The following is a 20526-nucleotide window of genomic DNA, read 5'->3' as shown; positions in this document are numbered from 1 at the left end:
AGGCTTTTTTGGTTGCAAGTTAGGGGCAGACCAACAACAACTCGAAGGAATCTGATGGTAATAACTCATCTAGTGAAAATGTTTATCCTGAACTGGAAGAACATGACTCGGAAGAAGAAACGATTTCGATAGTTATATCTTTTGTTATTAGTTAATTATGCACATGGTAGACCTTTTTGTTAGCACCTCAATGTATCTTAGACTTTTCTTTTGTTAATTAGTACCTTAAACGGTCCATGTATAGGCCTTGGTACCCTTCTTCACAAATTGCTATTATTAAGATAGGTCACCATGGGTTAGATTGATTTTGGGATGTTTATGTCATTTTGTTGGATGTATAGTTGTTGAACATATTCGAACTTATGTGGTTTAATTGTTGATTAATGAAAATGGGAAGTATTACCTTATAATTGTTATGAGTTGCTATTCTAGATTACGAAACACAAATAAGTAATGAATTCCTCAAATATTATTCCTAAATAGTTATTTGATTATAACATATGTGACATAAGCCGCTTCACCCATCAAAAGAATATGTGACGATTTCAGCGTCACTTTGTGTAATTATATAATTCTGGGATCATATTGAGTGCCTCAAAAAGCATAACTTATAAGTCTAATATGAGACGAAAAACATAGGTCACTGAATTTTGTACTTTGTGACGCTAATTTCGTCACATATTAGAATAACAAGTGACGGAAGAAGTGTCATGTAAAAGGAACATATGTGGCGACTCCAATATTCGTCACTTAAACTATTGGTGACGCTGTATATGTGACACTAATTGTGACGCTGAAATTTCATCACATATAGTCAAATGTGATGATTTTTCATATTTATGTGACGAATGTTGGTCGCCACAAAAGCCATATTTTCTTGTAGTGATTACTGGTTGACACTCATCCATATTAATAGATCCGTTTATAAATTTCGCACAAGGCCTAAAATCTAAGCCACGACCCTAACTAGGGCTTTTCAATTACCAAAAAAAAAGGTTACGTAACACCATGCCATACAATGGATCAGTTATACCAAATCTGTCATGCATCACTACATACTAAATGGTGTGTGTGTTGCAAGCAATCCAATGTATTTAGATATATATCTAGCTAACCAAGATGGGCAAAGGTCAAGCCATTCTTTTTCTATATGTCCGAAATACTTGTGAAAGTGGAAGCATCGACGAGGTACCGTTCTCTGAACTATTTACCTACTTTTGAAAGATACTAAATAGCTCCACGTACACCATATCCATATATAACCCATGATCCACGATTAATTAATTGTCATTTGTCAAAAAAAAAGCAGATTTTGAATTTCCTCTTTTCTTTTGTGTTTTTTTCTTCCATTTGTTTGTTCTTCTTCTTAAATCTTACTTATAAGTCACGCAAACCACCTATACAGGAAATCCATCTTTTAATATTTTTCACTATCAGCAAATAAACGTGTTTCTTGCATTATTCAACGGCTTCTTCATATGGAATAAGTTGAAGAAAATGAACTATATAACAAAAGAGAATTAAACTGTTTGACATATGAATTCCCAAAAAAACTTATTTTGTACCAAACTGAAAAGAGAGCATGTTCGACGTGTGGTTTGGGCAACACTAGAGAGATTCTTTTGTGTGAAATGAAATATATACTCATGTATGTACAACTCTCCTCATGTGAATTGTTAATACAAAGAGATATATCTTCAGTTGTATGTAAGAATCTATGGTGATAGTAAAGAGAAATGAGCTACGATTTAATGTAAAAATTGAGACTTGGATATATTATTTGATCCTTAACTAAACTCCGCAACTCTGTCCACAAGTTTGGAGGAATAAAAGCATTTGCCTTCAATTTAGTAGCTTGAATTTGTAATTAAATAATTATAATGGTTGATTGCTGATTAGAGCCTAACTAGGAGGGGGATCCCTGGTTGATTGCTTTCAATTATTTTGAAAGCATATAGAAATTCAGTGAAGCTCTTGTGATGCTCTAATTTATGGAATGATATTCGAATTTGAATGCAAGAGACAATCATACTATCCTGATTAACTAATTTAACCACGTCTGCAACAAGAGGATATTAATCTTATCTTTTATGCTTCGTGTGTTAGCACTAATTTTGCAGCTCTAATCTTCATTTTTTATTCCCTACTGAGATTTACTTTTAACCAAAATCTCGAATACAACGAAGAATGAGAGAGAACACATATTAGACGCAATTCCCATACAAAGATTCCTAAAACCTCCACAAACTCCACCACCAAACATCCCAACCGTCCATCTCCCCTCTTCCTTCCCCCTCCCATCTCTCTCCTCTGTCCCTTTTCCCCCTTTTCTGTCATTTGGGCGAACATCCCAAATCTAAAATCTCAAATTCTAATACAAATTTAAAGAGGAATGGGCGAATTGATTTGACGGGGTGAAGTCCATCGACATCGTGAGAAAGGAGCACATGTTGCCTCCATTCACCCAAAGCAAAGATGCACAGATAAGTGAAGAAAATTTGTACCCAGAAGACTGTTCCAAATTGTGGGTGGTTGGCGTGGGGTGGTGATAGATAGGTGGGAGGAAGCAGATAACAAGTGAGAGGAATAAAGGGTCGTCGTTGCTGCTTTAAATGCTCGAGCAATTTCCAGTAGAATATTATACATAAATAAAATTACAATTAGGAGATAATTTCTGTGATTCGAAACGCCATGGATGATTTGGTGGAGGAGGACAATTTCTTTGAAACTGAATAAACGCTTCGGGAGGTGAGTTGCAGACGGTTTTTATTTGTCTATTTTTAGTTTATTTTTATTTCTTTATTAAATTAATAAAGAGTAATTAAATCACAATTAACCAGGGTTAAGGCAAGTGGACACTTGGCAAGCTTGGAGATGTGTGGTGAGCATACACCCAAGTTAACGCGGGTGAGCAAAAATGCACCCTATTAATCTTATCTTTTATGCTTCGTGTGTTAGCACTAATTTTGCAGCTCTAATCTTCATTTTTTATTCCCTACTGAGATTTACTTTTAACCAAAATCTCGAATACAACGAAGAATGAGAGAGAACACATATTAGACGCAATTCCCATACAAAGATTCCTAAAACCTCCACAAACTCCACCACCAAACATTAATTTATTAAAATTGCCTGCTGATTGCAAATTCCAATTTTTTTTATTCGAACTACCTAATGTGAAAACCCTATAAATTAAATACAAAATATATGATACGATAAATTTAAAATATGTGGGCAGCTGGCCAAAACATAGTAACATGTGTGCAACTAATCCATAGGCAAACATGTCCTCTCCCAGTTGTCCAATTCACCACCAATTTGTCGCTGGATTTCCAAGCAATATACTCCTGTGCGATCTAAGAATTGAGGTTAAATAAATACTGTTTAGCATATGTTGGGACTGGATTAAATTGGCCTTGGCTTAAGGGGGAAAAAATGGGGTTCCACGAGTGTCCCAAGGGACAGCTTGGAGGGAATAGCCTCCAATCCCAAGGGCCAGCCAGGTCTCATCCCAGAAACGTAAGAGATCGAAAAGCTGCCACAGAGACAGTTGGGGCCTGTTTATGTCCAAAACAACACTGAAAATCTTGTTTCCAATCTAGTTCTAAAGTTTCTGTGAACTAAAAATAAATAAATAATAATAATTCATGTTTGAGCATTCCAAGTTAGATAATAAATATCCTCTGATGCTATGCAGTATTCCAATGATCTATCCGTTAAAAGTTTCGAGCATTCGATACTCCAAAACACTATAGAAAATCTCATTGAATATGAGTCTTTCAATCCCAAATGCAAAAAATATAAAAAAATTGATCATTTCTTTTGTCAATCTGTAACTAAAATGATGTGTTCGATTCTTGCATGCTCAAATTTTAAATCTTTGAGAATTGGGATAATATGCCAAGTGTTTTAGTTAGAGACAGTTTGAAGTTGCACCAACTAGCAGTCCATCGCTGATACGTTGAAACATCTTTATGAAATCATGAGATAATTACTGTAATAATTTTAAAGTTTATGGATCCGCTTATTATTTGTGTATAAAATTAGGGTTAAAATAAGGATGCCCGATATTTTAGGGGATCTTCCCATTGGCAGTGCTGTCAATATAACTAAACTAATCTCATTATCACTCAGTTGATCCAATTTGTACATATTTTTAATGTATTTCACGCCAACATTGTTCACTTAAAATGTGAGATCCTACATCGTCTAGGGGGAGAGGAGGTAATGTGTCTTATATGTACATACCCACCTCCCTATAGTAATACGCGTTTTGGGTGGAAATCCAAGAATAAACCTATGAAGGCGTGGCTCAAAACAGACAATATCTTACTATGCAGACTGGGATGTGACAATTTGGTATCAGAGTCACTCCCTGACCGTAAGTGTACCAACAAGGGCATCGGACCCCTAAAGGGGGTGGATTGTGAGATCCCACATCGTCTGGGGGAGATGATGTGATGTGTCTTATCTGTAAATGTCTACCTCTCTATAGTAATACGTGTTTTAGGTGAAAACCAAGAACAAATCTCCTAAAACAGACAATATCTTACTATGTGGACTGGGATGTGACATAAAAGCTTAGAACTTCTTCAGATAATAAACTTGAGGCAAGGGTCAGATGCAAATTACACTTTATCGATAAAACGAAGTTGACGGTCGAGAGGTGAACACCGCCTGCTGGTTGGTTGCCGGTCAGCGAATCAAGCCGAAATGACTCTGTAAATTATAGACCAATGACTAATCAACTCATGGATTGTACATCGACCAACAACAAAAATAGGAAAATAATTTTTTCACATTCCTTTTTTTTTTCCCCCCTTGTGTACACTCCTGTTGTTTATTTCGGTATCTTAATTTTCTTTTAGTTTATTCAATGGACAGAATTTAGCTATTGAAAAAAGGAGTGTGATATCCACACACCCCTTTTTACTTCTCCCACACCTTTTTGATTTTCGGCTATCGGATTGGATGAATTGAAGAAAATCAATGGACAGAAATTAACAAGGGGTGTGTAAGAAGTAAAAAGAGGTGTGTGGATAGCACACCCCTTGAAAAAATTAGCAACAGCTCTTGTTGTTAGCCAATCACAGATGGACACGTGTTCAATATGTAATTAAAAATTAATTAGTTGGACACGTATTCATCTGTGATTGACCAGCAATAGGAGCAGCTGCTCATTTTTCAGTAGCCAAGTTCTGTTCTTATTCAATTCAAATGCCACAAATAAACAAATATATGCATTGAGAGGAAAAAATTGTGCGAAAATAAGTTTCCTAATTCTATTAAAGCGAAGGAATAGTGAAATTCGTTATTTTTACTCTATTTAAAATTGACATTTACAAAGCAACGTTCAATAGTTATCTGCCAAGCAAAACATAGTTCATTGAGATCCATTTTAAATCTATGTGTCTGAGCTCGCACATTAAGAGATTCGGATCACTCAATTTCAATCATACGATTCTTATTGGTTTATTTTATTAGCTCATTTTACAAACTCAAAAATTTGAACAGCTCGAATCTTTGTCTCGAATAAAATCCCTTGATTCGTGAGCTTCGTACACAAAATCCAAAGTGATTCTTACTCCATCTATATGACTACAACAACCTGAAAAGGTTGAGGACCCAGTGGGGCTTGTAGGTTTAAAAAAAAAAAAATTTAAAAATTAAAAAAAAAAAGAAGACAGCCTGACATCATTTTCTAATTTTCTTATGATATATTTCATGAGTAATTCGCCAATTTCTTCTAGACTACTCCTGATATGCCCCTCGAACATTTATTTTGACTAAGATTGACTAATTTCCCCCAACATTTTAATTGTAAGGATAAACATTTTTAATCATCTAAACTTCAAGTGGTCATATCACTGTTTACCATCATTTCTCTTCATTTGTGAATGAAATATTTTAGGTTCAAATTTTACACTTAAAGGCGAATTTGAGAGGCCAAAGGTGATTTTGAATCACATTATTGCTAGTCAATTATTAGGTTTACCTTATTGTAAGGAACCTATTCCTCCATCCACATCCCTTAGTATAAATAATATTGTTTGTTCAAGAAAAAAAAAATTTGAATTTTACTTAGTACTACGGTTCGGTATAATATGTTATGTATATAAAAAAATCCATGTCACTTGCATTCCATCATTTTATGTGTATTTATTCCCAAAAACGTTGAAAAAAAGAAAAAAAATCAAGAAAATGAAATCGAGCCAGCAAAAGAAAGAAAAGGTCAACAGTGTTTATTATATATGTGAAGAAAAACTCGTTTGACCAGACCTAGTAGAACTCGTCGAGATCACAAACTCCTTGCAATTTTGCAGCTCAACAAAAAACCCAAAACCAACAGTCTTTCGAGCTCTCCCTCTCTTCTGCCCTAACCCCATGTCGCGTCTGCCGAAATATTCATCTCCGAATTTCTGCAGACCTGCCACAGACTCATAGCACGCTACCCAATTCACATCTCCAACCTTCGTCCTCCCAGAGATCGATATTCCGATTCCAGACACCAGAACAAGAATACCCTTTTGTGTTGTTTGATCCAATCTGTGATTTTTTCAGTCAGACATTTCATCAAACACCTTGGTATCCTTGGTCCGCCGTGCCAGCCATGGCGGACATAGTGAAGCAAATCTTGGCGAAGCCGATCCAGCTAGCGGACCAGGTCACGAAGGCAGCCGACGAGGCCAGTTCGTCGAAGCAGGACTGCTTGGAGCTCAAATCCAAGACTGAGAAGCTGGCGGGGTTGCTCCGGCAGGCGGCGAGAGCCAGCTCCGACCTCTACGAGCGCCCTACTCGGCGGATCATCGACGAGACTGAGCAGGTGCTCGATAAGGCTCTGTCTTTGGTGCTCAAATGTCGAGCCAACGGAATCATGAAGCGAGTCTTCACCATTATCCCGGCTGCGCAGTTCCGGAAAATGTCGTCCCATCTTGAAAACTCTATTGGCGATCTGTCGTGGCTGCTCCGGGTGTCGGCTCCTGCGGATACCCGGGAGGATGGGTACTTGGGGCTGCCTCCAATCGCTGCAAACGAGCCAATTCTGTGCCTCATTTGGGAGCAGATTGCAATTCTGCATACTGGGTCGGTTGATGATCGATCTGATGCAGCAGCTTCGCTTGTTTCGCTTGCTCGGGACAATGATCGGTACGGGAAGCTGATAATTGAGGAAGGTGGAGTCGGGCCCTTGTTAAAATTGGTCAAAGAGGGCAAACCGGAAGGACAAGAGAACGCCGCCGAGGCACTCGGGCTGCTTGGCCGTGATCCGGAGAATGTGGAGCACATGATCCACGCCGGTGTGTGCTCGGTGTTTGCAAAAATCCTCAAAGAAGGTCCGATGAAGGTGCAAGCAATGGTGGCTCAGGCGGTGTCGGAGCTTGCAGGTCACTACCCCAAATGCCAGGACCTTTTTGCGCAGCATAACATCATTCGGCTGCTGGTTAGCCATCTTGCTTTTGAAACTGTTCAGGAGCACAGTAAGTATTCTATTACCTTCAACAAAGCTACGTCGATTCATGCCGTTGTGGTGGCAACCAATAATTCCAATGCGAATAACCATTCGAACAAGGCGGGTGAGGAGGATGAGAAGCAGGGTTACAGTCGCATTCCTCATCCGTTGGGTAATCGAACCCCGAGTCGATTGCACAATGTGGTTGCTACTACCATGGCAATGCAGGGCGGGCCGAAGCCTGGTGGGAGTCAAACCACTGATGCCAAGAGCAATGGAAACGGAACTATCAACGGAAGGCAGAATCCTCAGCACCAACAGTCTCACCATCATCATAATCTTTCCGGGACGAGCATTAAGGGGAGGGAACAGGAAGACCCTGCCACCAAGGCCAACATGAAAGCAATGGCGGCCAGAGCTCTTTGGCAGCTAGCCAAGGGGAACTCGCCTATTTGCCGCAGCATCACTGAATCCAGAGCACTGCTATGTTTTGCAGTGCTCTTGGAGAAGGGCTCCGAAGATGTTCAGCTCAATTCTGCGTTGGCATTAATGGTGATTACAGCAGTAGCAGAGAAGGATGCTGAGTTGAGAAGATCAGCCTTCAAGCCTAATTCCCCGGCTTGCAAATCTGTGGTTGACCAACTACAGAAGATTACTGAGAAAGCTGATGCAGATTCAGACCTCCTGATTCCATGCATCAAAGCTATTGGGAATTTGGCAAGGACGTTTCGGGCAACTGAGACGAGAATGATTGGCCCGTTAGTGCGGCTTCTCGATGAAAGAGAGGCTGAGGTCACCAGGGAGGCTACCATTGCCCTCACAAAGTTTGCCTGTACAGACAACTATCTTCATCTCGACCATTCCAAGGCAATAATAAGTGCTGGTGGCGCTAAGCACTTGATCCAGCTTGTGTATTTCGGGGAGCAAATTGTTCAAATTCCCGCACTGGTTCTCATGTGCTACATTGCACTTCATGTACCCGACAGCGAAGAACTTGCCCAGGCTGAGGTGCTCACGGTGCTCGAATGGGCGTCCAAGCAATCATGTATGACCCAAGACGAATCGCTCGAAATGTTGCTACAAGAAGCGAAGAGCAGGTTGGATCTTTATCAGTCCAGGGGCTCGAGGGGATTCCATTGATTCAATCACAAGGCAGAGTGGTCTTCCCATACCCGAAACAAAAAGGAACACATTTCATTTTTTTCTTGTTTTTATGATTCTCATTGAGTGTACATACTACGTAATTTACAACTTTCTCAGTCAAATTAAGATCTTCTTCTGAATTTCCGTTTCCCCTCCGTTGTTGTCGTTAAAACGGGTGATCAGAAGTTCGGATTCTTGACATATCGAGTTACTTTCCCTATGTAATTAACTTCTTAAAGCGAATACGAACGAGTTTGCTAGTTTTAGCATTTGTCGAAGTTTAGATTTTTATGCTAAAGATGGTTGTTATTCGCGTTATTTGCAGATTTGCTGACAAACTTTTGCTTAAATGTACTATAATTCCTAAAACGTCTTAAGAACGGAATGCTAACTGGACCGGAGTGGTACTTGGTCTGGTTTTGTAGCCGTCGTGAGATAAAATTTCGAACACCACGCCGTAAAACTAGATTAACTTTAAATCTGTTCATCTGATTACATCAGTAACTGAATTATGAATGCTTTGAAATCAGAATGCAGAAGTAAAACGAATATCTGCAGTACACAAATCTCTGCACCAATCAGGATTCGTGATCGATCTTGCGTAATCAGCAAGACATTGTTTGGGTAATTATATAAGTACCAGCTGCTGGATGACTTTCCTGCAGCCATCGAAAGTGCAGGTTTTCTGAACGAAAATAAGGTAATAAAGGAAAAACACAACGTTTCCAAGCCAAATACAACCTACAGTAATGAAATTCTATGCAAGTTGAGAGAGAGAGAACATTTTCAACGTGAACCGTTGAGAAAAATCGACATGAAACCAGGCCTAGTCCGAGTGAGCTAATTCAAGTCGCGGTGCACGTTGAAATGTTTCTGAGAAGATATCAAAAGATGATTCGAGCAATTTTCTAACTGGACAGCCGGGAAACGAAAAACAACTTGTTTCCAAATGGCCGCTTTGGCGAGTAGGCCGCAAGTACTAGACAACTATATACAGGAGCTTGACAAATCTGATGTAGTTAAAACCTTAACCAATGCTCAAGAACCAACCACTTTGGGGAGTAGGTGACAAGAATAATGGACACCAATTAAGAACATAAAAAACGGAATCAATGCTCGAGAACTCACCAAGCTGGCGAGTAGGTACCGGGAATTATACACCAATCTGCATCAAAAGAATGGGTCTCCTTGTAAAAATCTGCAGCTTTTTGAGTACATAATTGCAAGAAATTACATGTTACACCCCACCCCCAATTTTCAAAATTGTTTTGGGTTTTTGTAAAAAAAAATTATTTTTGGGTCTTAAATGGTGTGCCGAAGGGCTCCCACCTTGTTTTGTCCCCCGGTTCCCTTTCCCTTTCTTTTATTTTTTATTCTTTCTTCTGAAAAGTCTTCCTCTTTCTCTCTTCTCCCTCACTCTCCCTTATCACTCCCTCTCGCCGTTCTCTATCTCAGCCCCTCCGAGGGTTTTTCTTACCAACAATCAACACCACAATAACATCAACATCTCCATTAGCACCTTAGTGAGCTTAGAATCGAAGAAAGAACACCTAAACCCTCATCTTCCATTCGGCCGGTACTGTTCATCATCTTTCCTGATGAGTTTCGTCATTTTCCAACATTGGTAAGCTTCTAAAAACCCTTGGGATGTGTTTTAGGGTTAGATCGAAGCTTGTTTTAAGTTGTATATACGTTTGAATTGCATAAAATAGCTCGGAGTAGCTTTTCCAAATTTTCCTGCCATCACCTCCCCTTTCGAGGAAATTTCCGGCCAAACCACAGCGATTTGGCCTACGTGCAAGGTATCAATCTTTTGTCTCGTTGAGTACTACAACTTTCATTTTTATTTCACTCGATTTCGTTGAGTAACGAATAAGTTATGAGCCTTGGAAAATCAACCACCAAACCAGCCAAATGGTGGCTTGAAAACCAACCTCAACCCAGGCCTTTGGGCCGGGTTACCCAACCATTTTACCCAAGCCTTTAGGGCCGAACCCAGGCCTTAGGCCCAACCCAGGTTCCAAACCCATCAGAACCCAAGTCCCTTTTAAACCAAAACCTTTGGGCCTTTGTGACAAACCCAATACCCTAAACCTAAACCTAACCCATCCTAAGTCTAAGCCCAACCCGCATAACCCTTAAGCCTAAAACCCTTAGGGCCCGACCCGATCCAACCCAATACCCTTGACCTGGATCCGTTGACTTTGACCCGGTCTGACCGTTGATTCGGTCAACTGTCGGTGTTGACTTTGACCGATCAAGGGTCAACGTTGACTTTTACAGTATTTCGTTCGGAATCTCTCCTAAGCTAATTTCGACGTCCTGGACCCGTTTTTTAAGTTCGTTTTTCCAAATTCAATCGTTTGAGTATAGTTGTATTAATTGGACCATTTATATGCTTAGGAGCAATTATTGTGGCGTTCTGTCTCCGCTAGTTTGCGTGGCTCTTCGGCGGCTAAGTATTTGTGAGTGGACCCCTTCTAAAAATGCATATTTTAATAGTAAAAAAACATACATGAAAAACATGATTTGATGATTACGTTTTATGAAATGTTTTGTGAGATAACATGCTTACTGAAGCTCTTTTAAATTATTACTATTTTTTCTATAATCCGTGTTCTTATAGAATATCTGATGGATAACGATATGATATTTAGAACATGTTTAGAACACCTCTTTATAGTATAGATGATGAATGACTTTATACTATGAAGTTGTTTTTCAATATATATATGTTCAATAGTTTTGTATTTACCTAGTGATCCCTATTCCGCTACAGGACGAAATGATAGATTTTGGTCTGTCTCAGACGACAATTATGGTGTTGGCATAAGTCCTAAAGTGTTTTTCCTCTGGCTATTAGCACATGGACGGGGAGCCGACATGTGGCTTGGAGAGTTATCGGGCATTCACTAGTGCTTATTATATATACAAGTTATGATTTGAGACATTGTATGACATGCTAGGTTTCGGAAAGTCTATATTTATCATGATATATATGTGTTTTCATAAAACCTAAGGGTTAGTACGTTGATAACTGTTTTACTATATATATATTAACTTTGTCCACTCACGTTCGTTTTGCGTCCCTTTCAGGACTTAGAATCGAAGCATACAATTCCGACGTCAAGGCACTTCCGCATCGGAATCTTCAAGTCTTCTCGGTGTAGGATTCATCATTTGTTTCATTAAATTTTATATTATTCTTTTAATGTTCTAGTTAGTTGTATGCTCTAAACACGTTCCTTAAATGCACATTCTTTATTCTCTATCTATCCCTTGTTTTCAGCTTTTGCACTCAATAAATGGCTTTCGTCACCCTCGGATGTCGGCCAGCACGTGTTTATCTTGATATTCAGGGACTAGCAGGATCGGGGCGTGTCATTACAACTTCAAAATAGTGGTTAAACCAATCACAAACTGAATCAACATTGAAATTGGTTAAACCAATGTTTCTTCTAACACGGTGTTCATTTAGGTTTACAAATGTTTGGGGCATTATACGGTTACATCTCATAGTTAGTGTTCAAATCTTCTCCGTCCAGTATACACCGTGGGCGGTCTGAAATCAAGAACCAACCCCTTCCATTCCAAGTACAACACCACCCGTTGCGCTACACTCAAGTGATAGATGTATATTTAGCAAGCACTTCTTGATGGAAAAAGTTCATCTTGGCCTAGTAAACATCTTATTGCTTTCAAATGAGAATTTGGTTTGGTTTCAAGCGAAAAGCGATCCGCTATGGTTAAATCAAAAGAGAAAAATCGAATCAAATAGGCCATGATGTGTTGTTCAATTCATTGGGTCCTCAACCAGATTATCAATTAACAGTCTCCACAAGCAAATAGTGAGAACAAAATTTCAGCTAAAAGGTGTGAAAAAATCAGATACAGAAGCAATTAACCGTGACATTGCGGATCACAAAGATCGCGAAGACATGAGTGATGAACATTTGATTACATTTCAGAAATTGAGAATCGGAAACTCACCCAGTGACTCCTTGAATTCAAACAAGTGCAAAAGTAAATGTTCTTAAACAACTAAGTTACTAACCACTCGCACGCTTGCTCCTACTTCAAATTGTCCTTGTCCAATGACATGCACTAATTAAAATGCAACGTTTATCATATTGTCTTCAAAAGCCTCTCCAATGGCATGGTTTCGGGGTCATCATTCACATTTACATCGCAATTAGTCTTGTTCTCGTCGTTAGTATGCACGCATGAACAATTTCAAATGCGAGACGGTTAATTAACCAGCAAGGGACTACAGAGTGTAGTGCAAAACCGTCTTGGAATTTCGGTTGTTTATCCGCGAGCTCAGACACTGCCCAAGACACACAAAAAAAAAAGGCTTTTTATTCATCTGATTAAAGAATTTGTAAATTCGAATCATTTGTACACATTGATTGAGTTAAGGGCATCCCCTTGAGCCCCTGGACTGATGAGGAAGATTCAGCCTACTCTTAGCCTTCCGTAACAATGTGTTCAGCGTTTCATCTTGGGTCATATAAGATTGATTCGACGCCCATTTAAGCGCGGTGAGCATCTCATCCCGTGTAAGTTCTTCAATCTCTGGTGCAATGTTGCAGATGAGAGCCAAGGCACGAATTTGAATAATCCTTCTCTCAAAATACAAAAGCTGGATTAATTGCATAGCCCCTCCAACACGTACTATTTGCTTGGAAAAATCATGGCGAAAATAGTTGTTTGGACGTACGAATTTTGTGAGGGCAATGCAAGCCTCTAACATCTCATCTTCTGTTTCTTGTAGAAATCCGACCAATGCGTCTATCATCCTTGTTTCTGTTGCCCCAAAGGCCCATGCCAAATTCCCAACAGCTTTGATGCATATGGTTACGAGCTCTGGATCTGCCTTATCGGTGATCTTTATTAGTAATTGATCACCGACATTTTTCCAAGCCGGAGATTTTGAACTCAAGGCTGATCTCCTCAACTCGGCATTATTCTCTGCCACTGCGGCGATCTCCATTAATGCCTTGGCAGAGTAGAATCGAACATCTTCAGAACCCTTTTCCAATAGCATTGCGAAATATAATAGCGCTCCTGAGTTCGAGAGGCTATGGCAAATGACTGAGTTCCCCGTGGCTAGTTTCCAAAGTGCTGTTGCTGCCATTGCTTTCATTTCGGCCATGGTGGCATGGTCGTCATTGACATTGACGTCACTATCAGTTTCAGGTGCGAGATGGCTAACGAGCAAGGGGACAACATCGTGCTGCGCAAAACCATGTTGGCATTCGGGGTGTTCATCTGCGAGCATAGACACCGCCCAGGCCACAACAACCTGAACTTTCGTGGGGGCTTCTCTGAGGATTTTTGCGAACACTTTAAACACGCCCGCATGTATCATGCGTTCGACACCTTGCCGAACAAGTGCCAGCAGCCCAAGGGTCCTGGCAGCATTCTCTTGTTCTTCCATTGTACCCTCTTGGACTAACTTCAATAAGGGTTCGACTCCACCTTCCTCAACAATGAACTCCGCATTTCGACAGTCGTCCCGGACAAGCGATCCGAGAGCACATGCCGCATCAGATCGACATTCAAGTGAAACAGGCTCGCGGCGAAGAATAGCAATCTGCTCCCAAATAATGAACAGAATCAACTCGTTAGATGCGATTGGAGGCAGCGTCGAGTACTCGTACTCATAGTTCCAAATGAGATGTAGAATCCACGAGACATCTTGGATTGAATTGTCGAGTAACCTAGGGATATTGCGGAAGTCAGATAAGGGGGTGGTGGGGGTGAAGCAAAGCTTGATCTTGTCAATGACAGTGCAATTGACAGGACAACGCTTGAGCAGCTTGGACAGAAACCTGCTGAGGATTCCTTCGACGCCGTTGATTACGAGCCGTTGTAGGCGACCGTAGGAATCGAGGACGGAGAGGTCACGGCTGAGGAACTGGCGGAGCAGCCCCGCCAACATTCGAGTCTTGGATTTGAGCTTGGGGACCCACTCCTTCTCCTCGGAACTCACAACCGCCACGTCCAAAGCCTTCGTGACTTGGTCGGCAAGTTCGACCGTCTTGGCCAATATTTGCTTCACCATTATTCTTGCTCTGCAATGTCAATCAAATGAATTCAGATTCAATAATAAAAAGGAAAAAAAACAAAGAAAAGAAATGGGAATCACAAAGAGCACCGTTTCTCGCCGCGCAGGAATGTGGGGAATTTTTCTTCTGCTTCAGCCGCGAATATAAAGCCAAACGGTTTTAATTTCTGTTAGAGGCTTTGACCGGGCTTTTTCCCGCCTTTAATATCATCCACTTTGTTATGGACAAGTCTCAATTTCGTAGTAGGGATTTTTAAGAATTGAATTTTAATTTTTGTATATTTAATGCCGATATTGTGCCATTTTTTGCGCCAAATGGTAAGATCATCTCCAACCTAAAGGTCCAAATGACCGAAAATCATCTCTAACCGAAGGATAGGCCAAAGGGTTCGTGAGCCTTACTGGACAAAAAAGGCCCGAAGGGCAAACCAACTGGCCATTTTCGGCCAGCTAGCCCACTTTGTTTTGTTTTGTTTTTTTTTTTTTTTTTTTTTTTGTTCTTTTCCATTTGTCTAGCCCATTTTAGGGTTTAGGGCTTAGGTTTTTTTTTTTGTCCCAGCCCACTTTTTTTATTTTTTATTTTTTTATTTTTAATTTCTAATTTTTTCCTACATTATTTCTCACATATTTTTCACCATTCCATACTATTGTAGCTCATTTTATTTCAATTCTTCACATTCCATACTATAGTCTTTTGGCCTTTGGTTGGAAACGGTTTTTTGTGATTGGGCTAAAATGAGCCCTATAGCCCTCGGGTTGGAAATTGTATGAAATATGGTCATGCACTGTTCATTACAATATTAATTTCTTGGAAGGCCAGAGAGCTAAAACGAACCCTCTGGCCCTTTTTCGGTTGGAGATGGTCTAATGGTACTCTAATTGTATTCTTGGGTTTTGAGGATGGATTGTGTTGTGAGTTCAGTTACTCATCCATTTCTCGTGGACTCTAGATGATAGGGTATGGCACACTTGTGTCAATGGTTGGTCTGAGCCTAAGATAAGAAAACTAAAACTAGAAAAATTGTCGCTAAACCTAGAAGGAATGGTCAAAACATGAAGTGCTTCATAGCACGAACAATCAAAAGGGCATGAAAACTGTTGTTCACAGTCGTTTCACCTGAGCAATTTGAATACATCTCTGCTGGTGAAACTTCCAAGGATGCTTGGGACATTTTAAAAGACATTCATGGGGAACGCTGATATGAGTGCTTTGAAGCTCCAATTTTTCACAAACCAGTTTGAAAATATTAAGTTGGAGGACGATGAGTTCTTCTCTGATTATCATGCTAGAGCGGGTCTTATTGTTAATGCTTGTCGTAATCTAGGTGAAACGATACCTACATTAGAAATTTAAGTATTTACGAACTTAAAGAGTTACTTGGGTCTTTAGAAGCTTATAAAAAGAAACATCCACATGTTAAAAAGAACAAAACCATTCCCTTAAAAGCTGTTTAAGACGGTATTTTCACCATGTTTGTTACACAATAAGTAATAAAAATAATAAAATTTCCTTGCATGGTAAAGCATGACTATTAAATATATATATATATATATATATATATATATATATATATATATATATATAAATTTAACTTTTCATCGTTTTCTTCAGTGTTTTATGTTAACCAAGCTTGATCATACGCAGAAGAAGATGAACACAGTAGACTTAGAAAGAGAGAGAGAGAGAGAGAGAGAGTGCGTAGAAGATGAACACAGTAGACTTAGAGAGAGAGAGACAGAGACAGAGACAGAGAGAGAATTCTTAGAGAAGAAGTAATATGTTTGTATTGATAATTTTCCTTAACTGTTTACATTAACATTGTAGTATATATACACCTAAGATGGCTTACAAACTAAGCTAATTGTTTTAACAAACTCCAAACTCCTTGCCTAATCTTCTGACACTTGGCAAGAGTACAAACCTTAGATTGATTACTCCTTACATCTCTCCTCAATCACAAGGGCAGTAAAACTACGTCTGAGATTGGCACAATGAGTTCGAAACAATGGTGCAGACAACCCTTTAGTTAGGATATCTGCAAACTGCTCTTGTGAAGAGATAAACTAAACCAGCAAGATTCTTTTAGCCACACGTTCCCTAACAAAATGAACATCAATCTCAATATGTTTTGTGCGCTGATGCTGGACAAGATTACATGTAAGAGCAATTGTAGATAAATTATCATAATAAAGGGTAGGTGTACCATAAATTGAAACTTGCAGAAACTGTACCAATTGCTTTATCCAATCAATCTCAGCAGCTGTGGAAAACAATGTTCAATACTCTGCCTCAGTGGAGGAACGTGAGACAGTGTTTTGTTTCTTGGAGGACCATGAGATAGGGTTAGATCCAAGAAAGATAACCAGTCTTGTAGTAGATCGTCGATCATTGGGATCCCCTGCCCAATCAGCATCACTAAATTCCTATAAATCCAAATCTTCTTTGGTATAATGCAAACCATATCCTTGAGTAGCTTTTTAGATAGCACAGAATCCTTTTAATTGCCACAAATGAGCTTCCATAGGACACTGCATGAACTGAGAAACCTGATGTACTATAAATGCAATGTCAGGCCGAGTGAAAGTGAGGTATTGAAATGCTCCCACAAGGCTTCGATATAGTGCTGGATTATTATAGGGTTTTCGATCATCCTTCAACAACTGATTATAAGGTAGGCAAGGTGTAGCACAAGGCTTAGACATCTCCATTCTAGAAGCAAATCACCAACATATTTGTCTTGAGATAGAAATAATCCATCCTCCTTATGAACAACCTGAATCCTAAGAAAATAATGCAATGGTCCGAGATCTTTGATATCAAACTCTTGAGTAAGTGCATGAATAACATTTGATATAGCTTGAGAAGCACTTCCCTTGATGATAATATCATCAACATATAATAATAGGATCATAACATAACCATTCACAAATTTAAAAAACAAAGATGAGTCACTATAGGTAGATTGAAACCCCAAAGATGGCAAGAAACTCGTAAATTGCTCATTCCTAGCCCTTGGGGCTTGCTTAAGACCATATAAGAACTTGTGCAACTTACAAACATAATCATTGTGAGTAGGATCCAGAAAACCTGGAGGTTGAGCCATATATACTTTCTCTTGTAACACACCATGCAGAAAAACGTTTTCACATCAAGTTGACGAAGATTCCAATGAAAATGAGCAGCCAAGGCAAGTACTAACCTCAATGTAATGGGCTTAACAACAAGACTAAACATCTCACCCTAGTCGATTCCTTCTTCTTGATTATAACCCTTTGCAACCAAGCGAGCCTTATAGCTCCCTATAGAACCATCTGCATTCTTTTTAATCTTGAACACCCACTTACAGCCTACTAAATTTCAATGAGGTGGAAGAGGAACAAGAGACCAGGTTCGTTGACTATGAAGAGCACTCAGTTCATCTTTCAGTGCAACCAACCAAACTGGAGATTTTAGAGCAGATTTGTATGTGGCAGGTTCTACCTTAGTAAGATCAACACCACCATGTTCATGAACATATGCTAATAGAGCAATATTTTTAGAGATTCCACGATCGAGTCTGCATAAGATGCAGATTCAATGGTGGCATGGACAAGACCACGTGAAGTTGATCCCCTTGAAATTCAGGAACCACATAGAGTGAAGGTGAGGATTGATGAGCAGTGGCAGTAATGGGAGAAGTAGCAGGTGAAGAGTTAGACCTGGAAGCACTCAAAGTTGTAGAACCATTGTTATTCAAATCTCCAGAGCTCTTCTCAGGTGGCACAGGCACATATTCAACACTTGGTGTATTGGACATTGATAATGATGAGGAAGGAGACACATACTCAAATCGTGGTGTGACTATGACATTGTTACGGTTTGAGGTTAACACATGAATAGTTATGGACATGGTAGGCAATAGAGGATACACTTTTGACAATTTAAAGGCCAAAGTGGAATATGGAAATTCTCTCTCATCAAACAAAACATGACGAGATATATAAACTCTTTTTGTGGTAGCTTCAAAACAAATGTACTCCTTATACTTTGAAGCATAACCTAGAAAAATGCACTTGGTGGTCCTAGGTTGCAGTTTGTTATTGGTATAAAGTCTAATTAAAGAATAGCATGAACAACCAAACACTCGAAGGTGATGAATCTCAAGAATAGAATTAAACAAGGCCTCAAATAGATATTTATTGTGCAAAGTGGAAGAAGGCATGCGATTGATTAGATAAAGTGATGCTTGACAAGCAAATGACCAAAATGAAGGTGGTAAGGAAGCTGTTTGTAATAAAGTAATAGATGTCTATATAATATGTCTATGTTTTCTCTCAGCAAGCCCGTTTTGTTATGGGGTATGTGGACAAGACATGTGATGAATAATACCTTTGTCCACCAATTCTTTTTTTTTAGGATTTGCTTATATACTCACCACCACCACCACTCGTGAATATTTTTGAAAGGATTTGCCTATCCTTATAAAAAATTGTTTGAATCAATATCGTTAAGTCTTCCAAATATATGAAATATATGGATGGTTCACCACTAATGTGTTACTTGGTACTTACGCCGTTAATTTGATTGATACATTTGAATGGCTAAATGATTCTCAATTTGAATGATTTTTTATAAGGATGATCTCCAAAGAAAATTTTAAAAAATTAAACAGTTCCAATTATAAAATTTAATATATACTAAAACAAAAAAACAACTAAAACATTGTTCATAAGCACTTGTTTTACCCCTGGTCGCCATTGAAGAAAAGCCCCTCGCCCTCAAATGTGATTGCCACCTACGGATCCAACTCTTCGTTCATGTTTTTCCATCCCAACGCGTAAAGGCTACCCCCCTACAAGAACCTCCTTCCCTTCCGTCTGCTTTCGACGCATCCCTCTTGCTACTAGACCCCTTGGTTTCCTCTTCACCGAGGGGTCTGGAAATCTTTCGAAAATCTTTTGAAAATACTGATTACAACTATCTGATTACAAAAATTTACACGATTTTCAATCCCACTGCATCGTGCAGGCCATTCATTGCTAGTTTGTACAGTAACAGATAATGTTGACTTCTCGATCATATCTTGGCTCTAATGCTCATCGAGCTGGTTCCATCTTCAAGCCATTAGGTGAAGCAAGGCATATATAGCTTTCATGAAATGTCATGAGAAAGAACAATGAACTATCAAAAGAAGCCAGTGTTACCGGTTGTACTGCGAGTACGTACTAATTAATGTGTGTATTTCAGAATCCTAACTATATATATATCGAAATCAATAAATGTCGAAGCTCCCCACAATACTCGACTAATATATGCTAGCTCGCCTCTTTGATTTTTCTTATTGCTACGGAAGTAATCTGTTGATGCACAAAACCAGATGGTCTTGGTACAACGTAAATCCGACCGTGAATCTGCACAAACGCTCAAGAACACGAAGAACACAAAGAACACAAGGATTTTATCGTGGTTCACCCCAAGGTTTGGGCTACGTCCACACTGATTGTATTATATTTCTCTGTTGAAGAGGGAGAGAGAGCTTAGGGGATGTGAGGAGCTTTGAGAGGGGGTGAGAGGCTTCAGAAATGGCCTCTGAGGGTGAGAATGAGCCTCCCCCTAATTGTGAGGGTGAGGGGTCCTTTTATAGAATAAGGACTCCTCACTTATTACATATTTGCCCATTCCTTTATCCCATAATTACATTTAAGTCCCCTGAGTATTTGTACGAGATCTAAATACGAGGCCCTAAATATGGTATAAACAGTAGTCCCCCAAGTCTTCAGTCAAGAGAGTCTTTTGGCTGGAGACTTGAAATTCAGTCCATGTGTGGGCCGAAGTAACTAGATGTCGTCTAGAACTAATGCTTGATACGAGGCGGTGCCCAATCTG

The 20526-nt window shown here is 39.5% G+C and overlaps 2 protein-coding genes and 1 long non-coding RNA gene across 3 annotated transcripts; 2 read left to right on the top strand and 1 right to left on the bottom strand.

Moving 5' to 3' along the window:
- The first annotated feature begins 6202 nt into the window (after positions 1–6202).
- Positions 6203–8868, top strand: LOC103456366 (uncharacterized). Its single transcript, XM_008396083.4, has one exon. It carries the CDS (start codon positions 6611–6613, stop codon positions 8585–8587), a length of 1977 nt encoding a protein of 658 aa, XP_008394305.1. The 5' UTR covers positions 6203–6610; the 3' UTR covers positions 8588–8868.
- A 1147-nt stretch (positions 8869–10015) lies between these two features.
- On the top strand, positions 10016–11865 carry LOC108175135 (uncharacterized). The gene is made up of 4 exons (XR_011574620.1): positions 10016–10214; positions 10303–10392; positions 10994–11055; positions 11687–11865. It is a non-coding gene; the product is annotated as an uncharacterized lncRNA (long non-coding RNA).
- A 1064-nt stretch (positions 11866–12929) lies between these two features.
- Positions 12930–14837, bottom strand: LOC103400652 (vacuolar protein 8-like). The gene is made up of 2 exons (XM_008339321.3): positions 14751–14837; positions 12930–14667 (listed from the first exon to the last, which is right to left on the bottom strand). The coding sequence occupies exon 2, from the start codon at positions 14655–14657 to the stop codon at positions 13005–13007; it is 1653 nt and encodes a 550-aa protein (XP_008337543.2). The 5' UTR covers positions 14658–14667; positions 14751–14837; the 3' UTR covers positions 12930–13004.
- Between the last annotated feature and the right edge of the window lie 5689 nt (positions 14838–20526).

The sequence above is a fragment of the Malus domestica genome, chromosome 02, assembly GCF_042453785.1.
Source record: "Malus domestica chromosome 02, GDT2T_hap1".
NCBI classification, from domain to species: domain Eukaryota; kingdom Viridiplantae; phylum Streptophyta; class Magnoliopsida; order Rosales; family Rosaceae; genus Malus; species Malus domestica.
The sequence above is the reverse complement of the archived record's forward strand: the minus strand, read 5'-3'. Positions and strand labels throughout refer to the sequence as shown.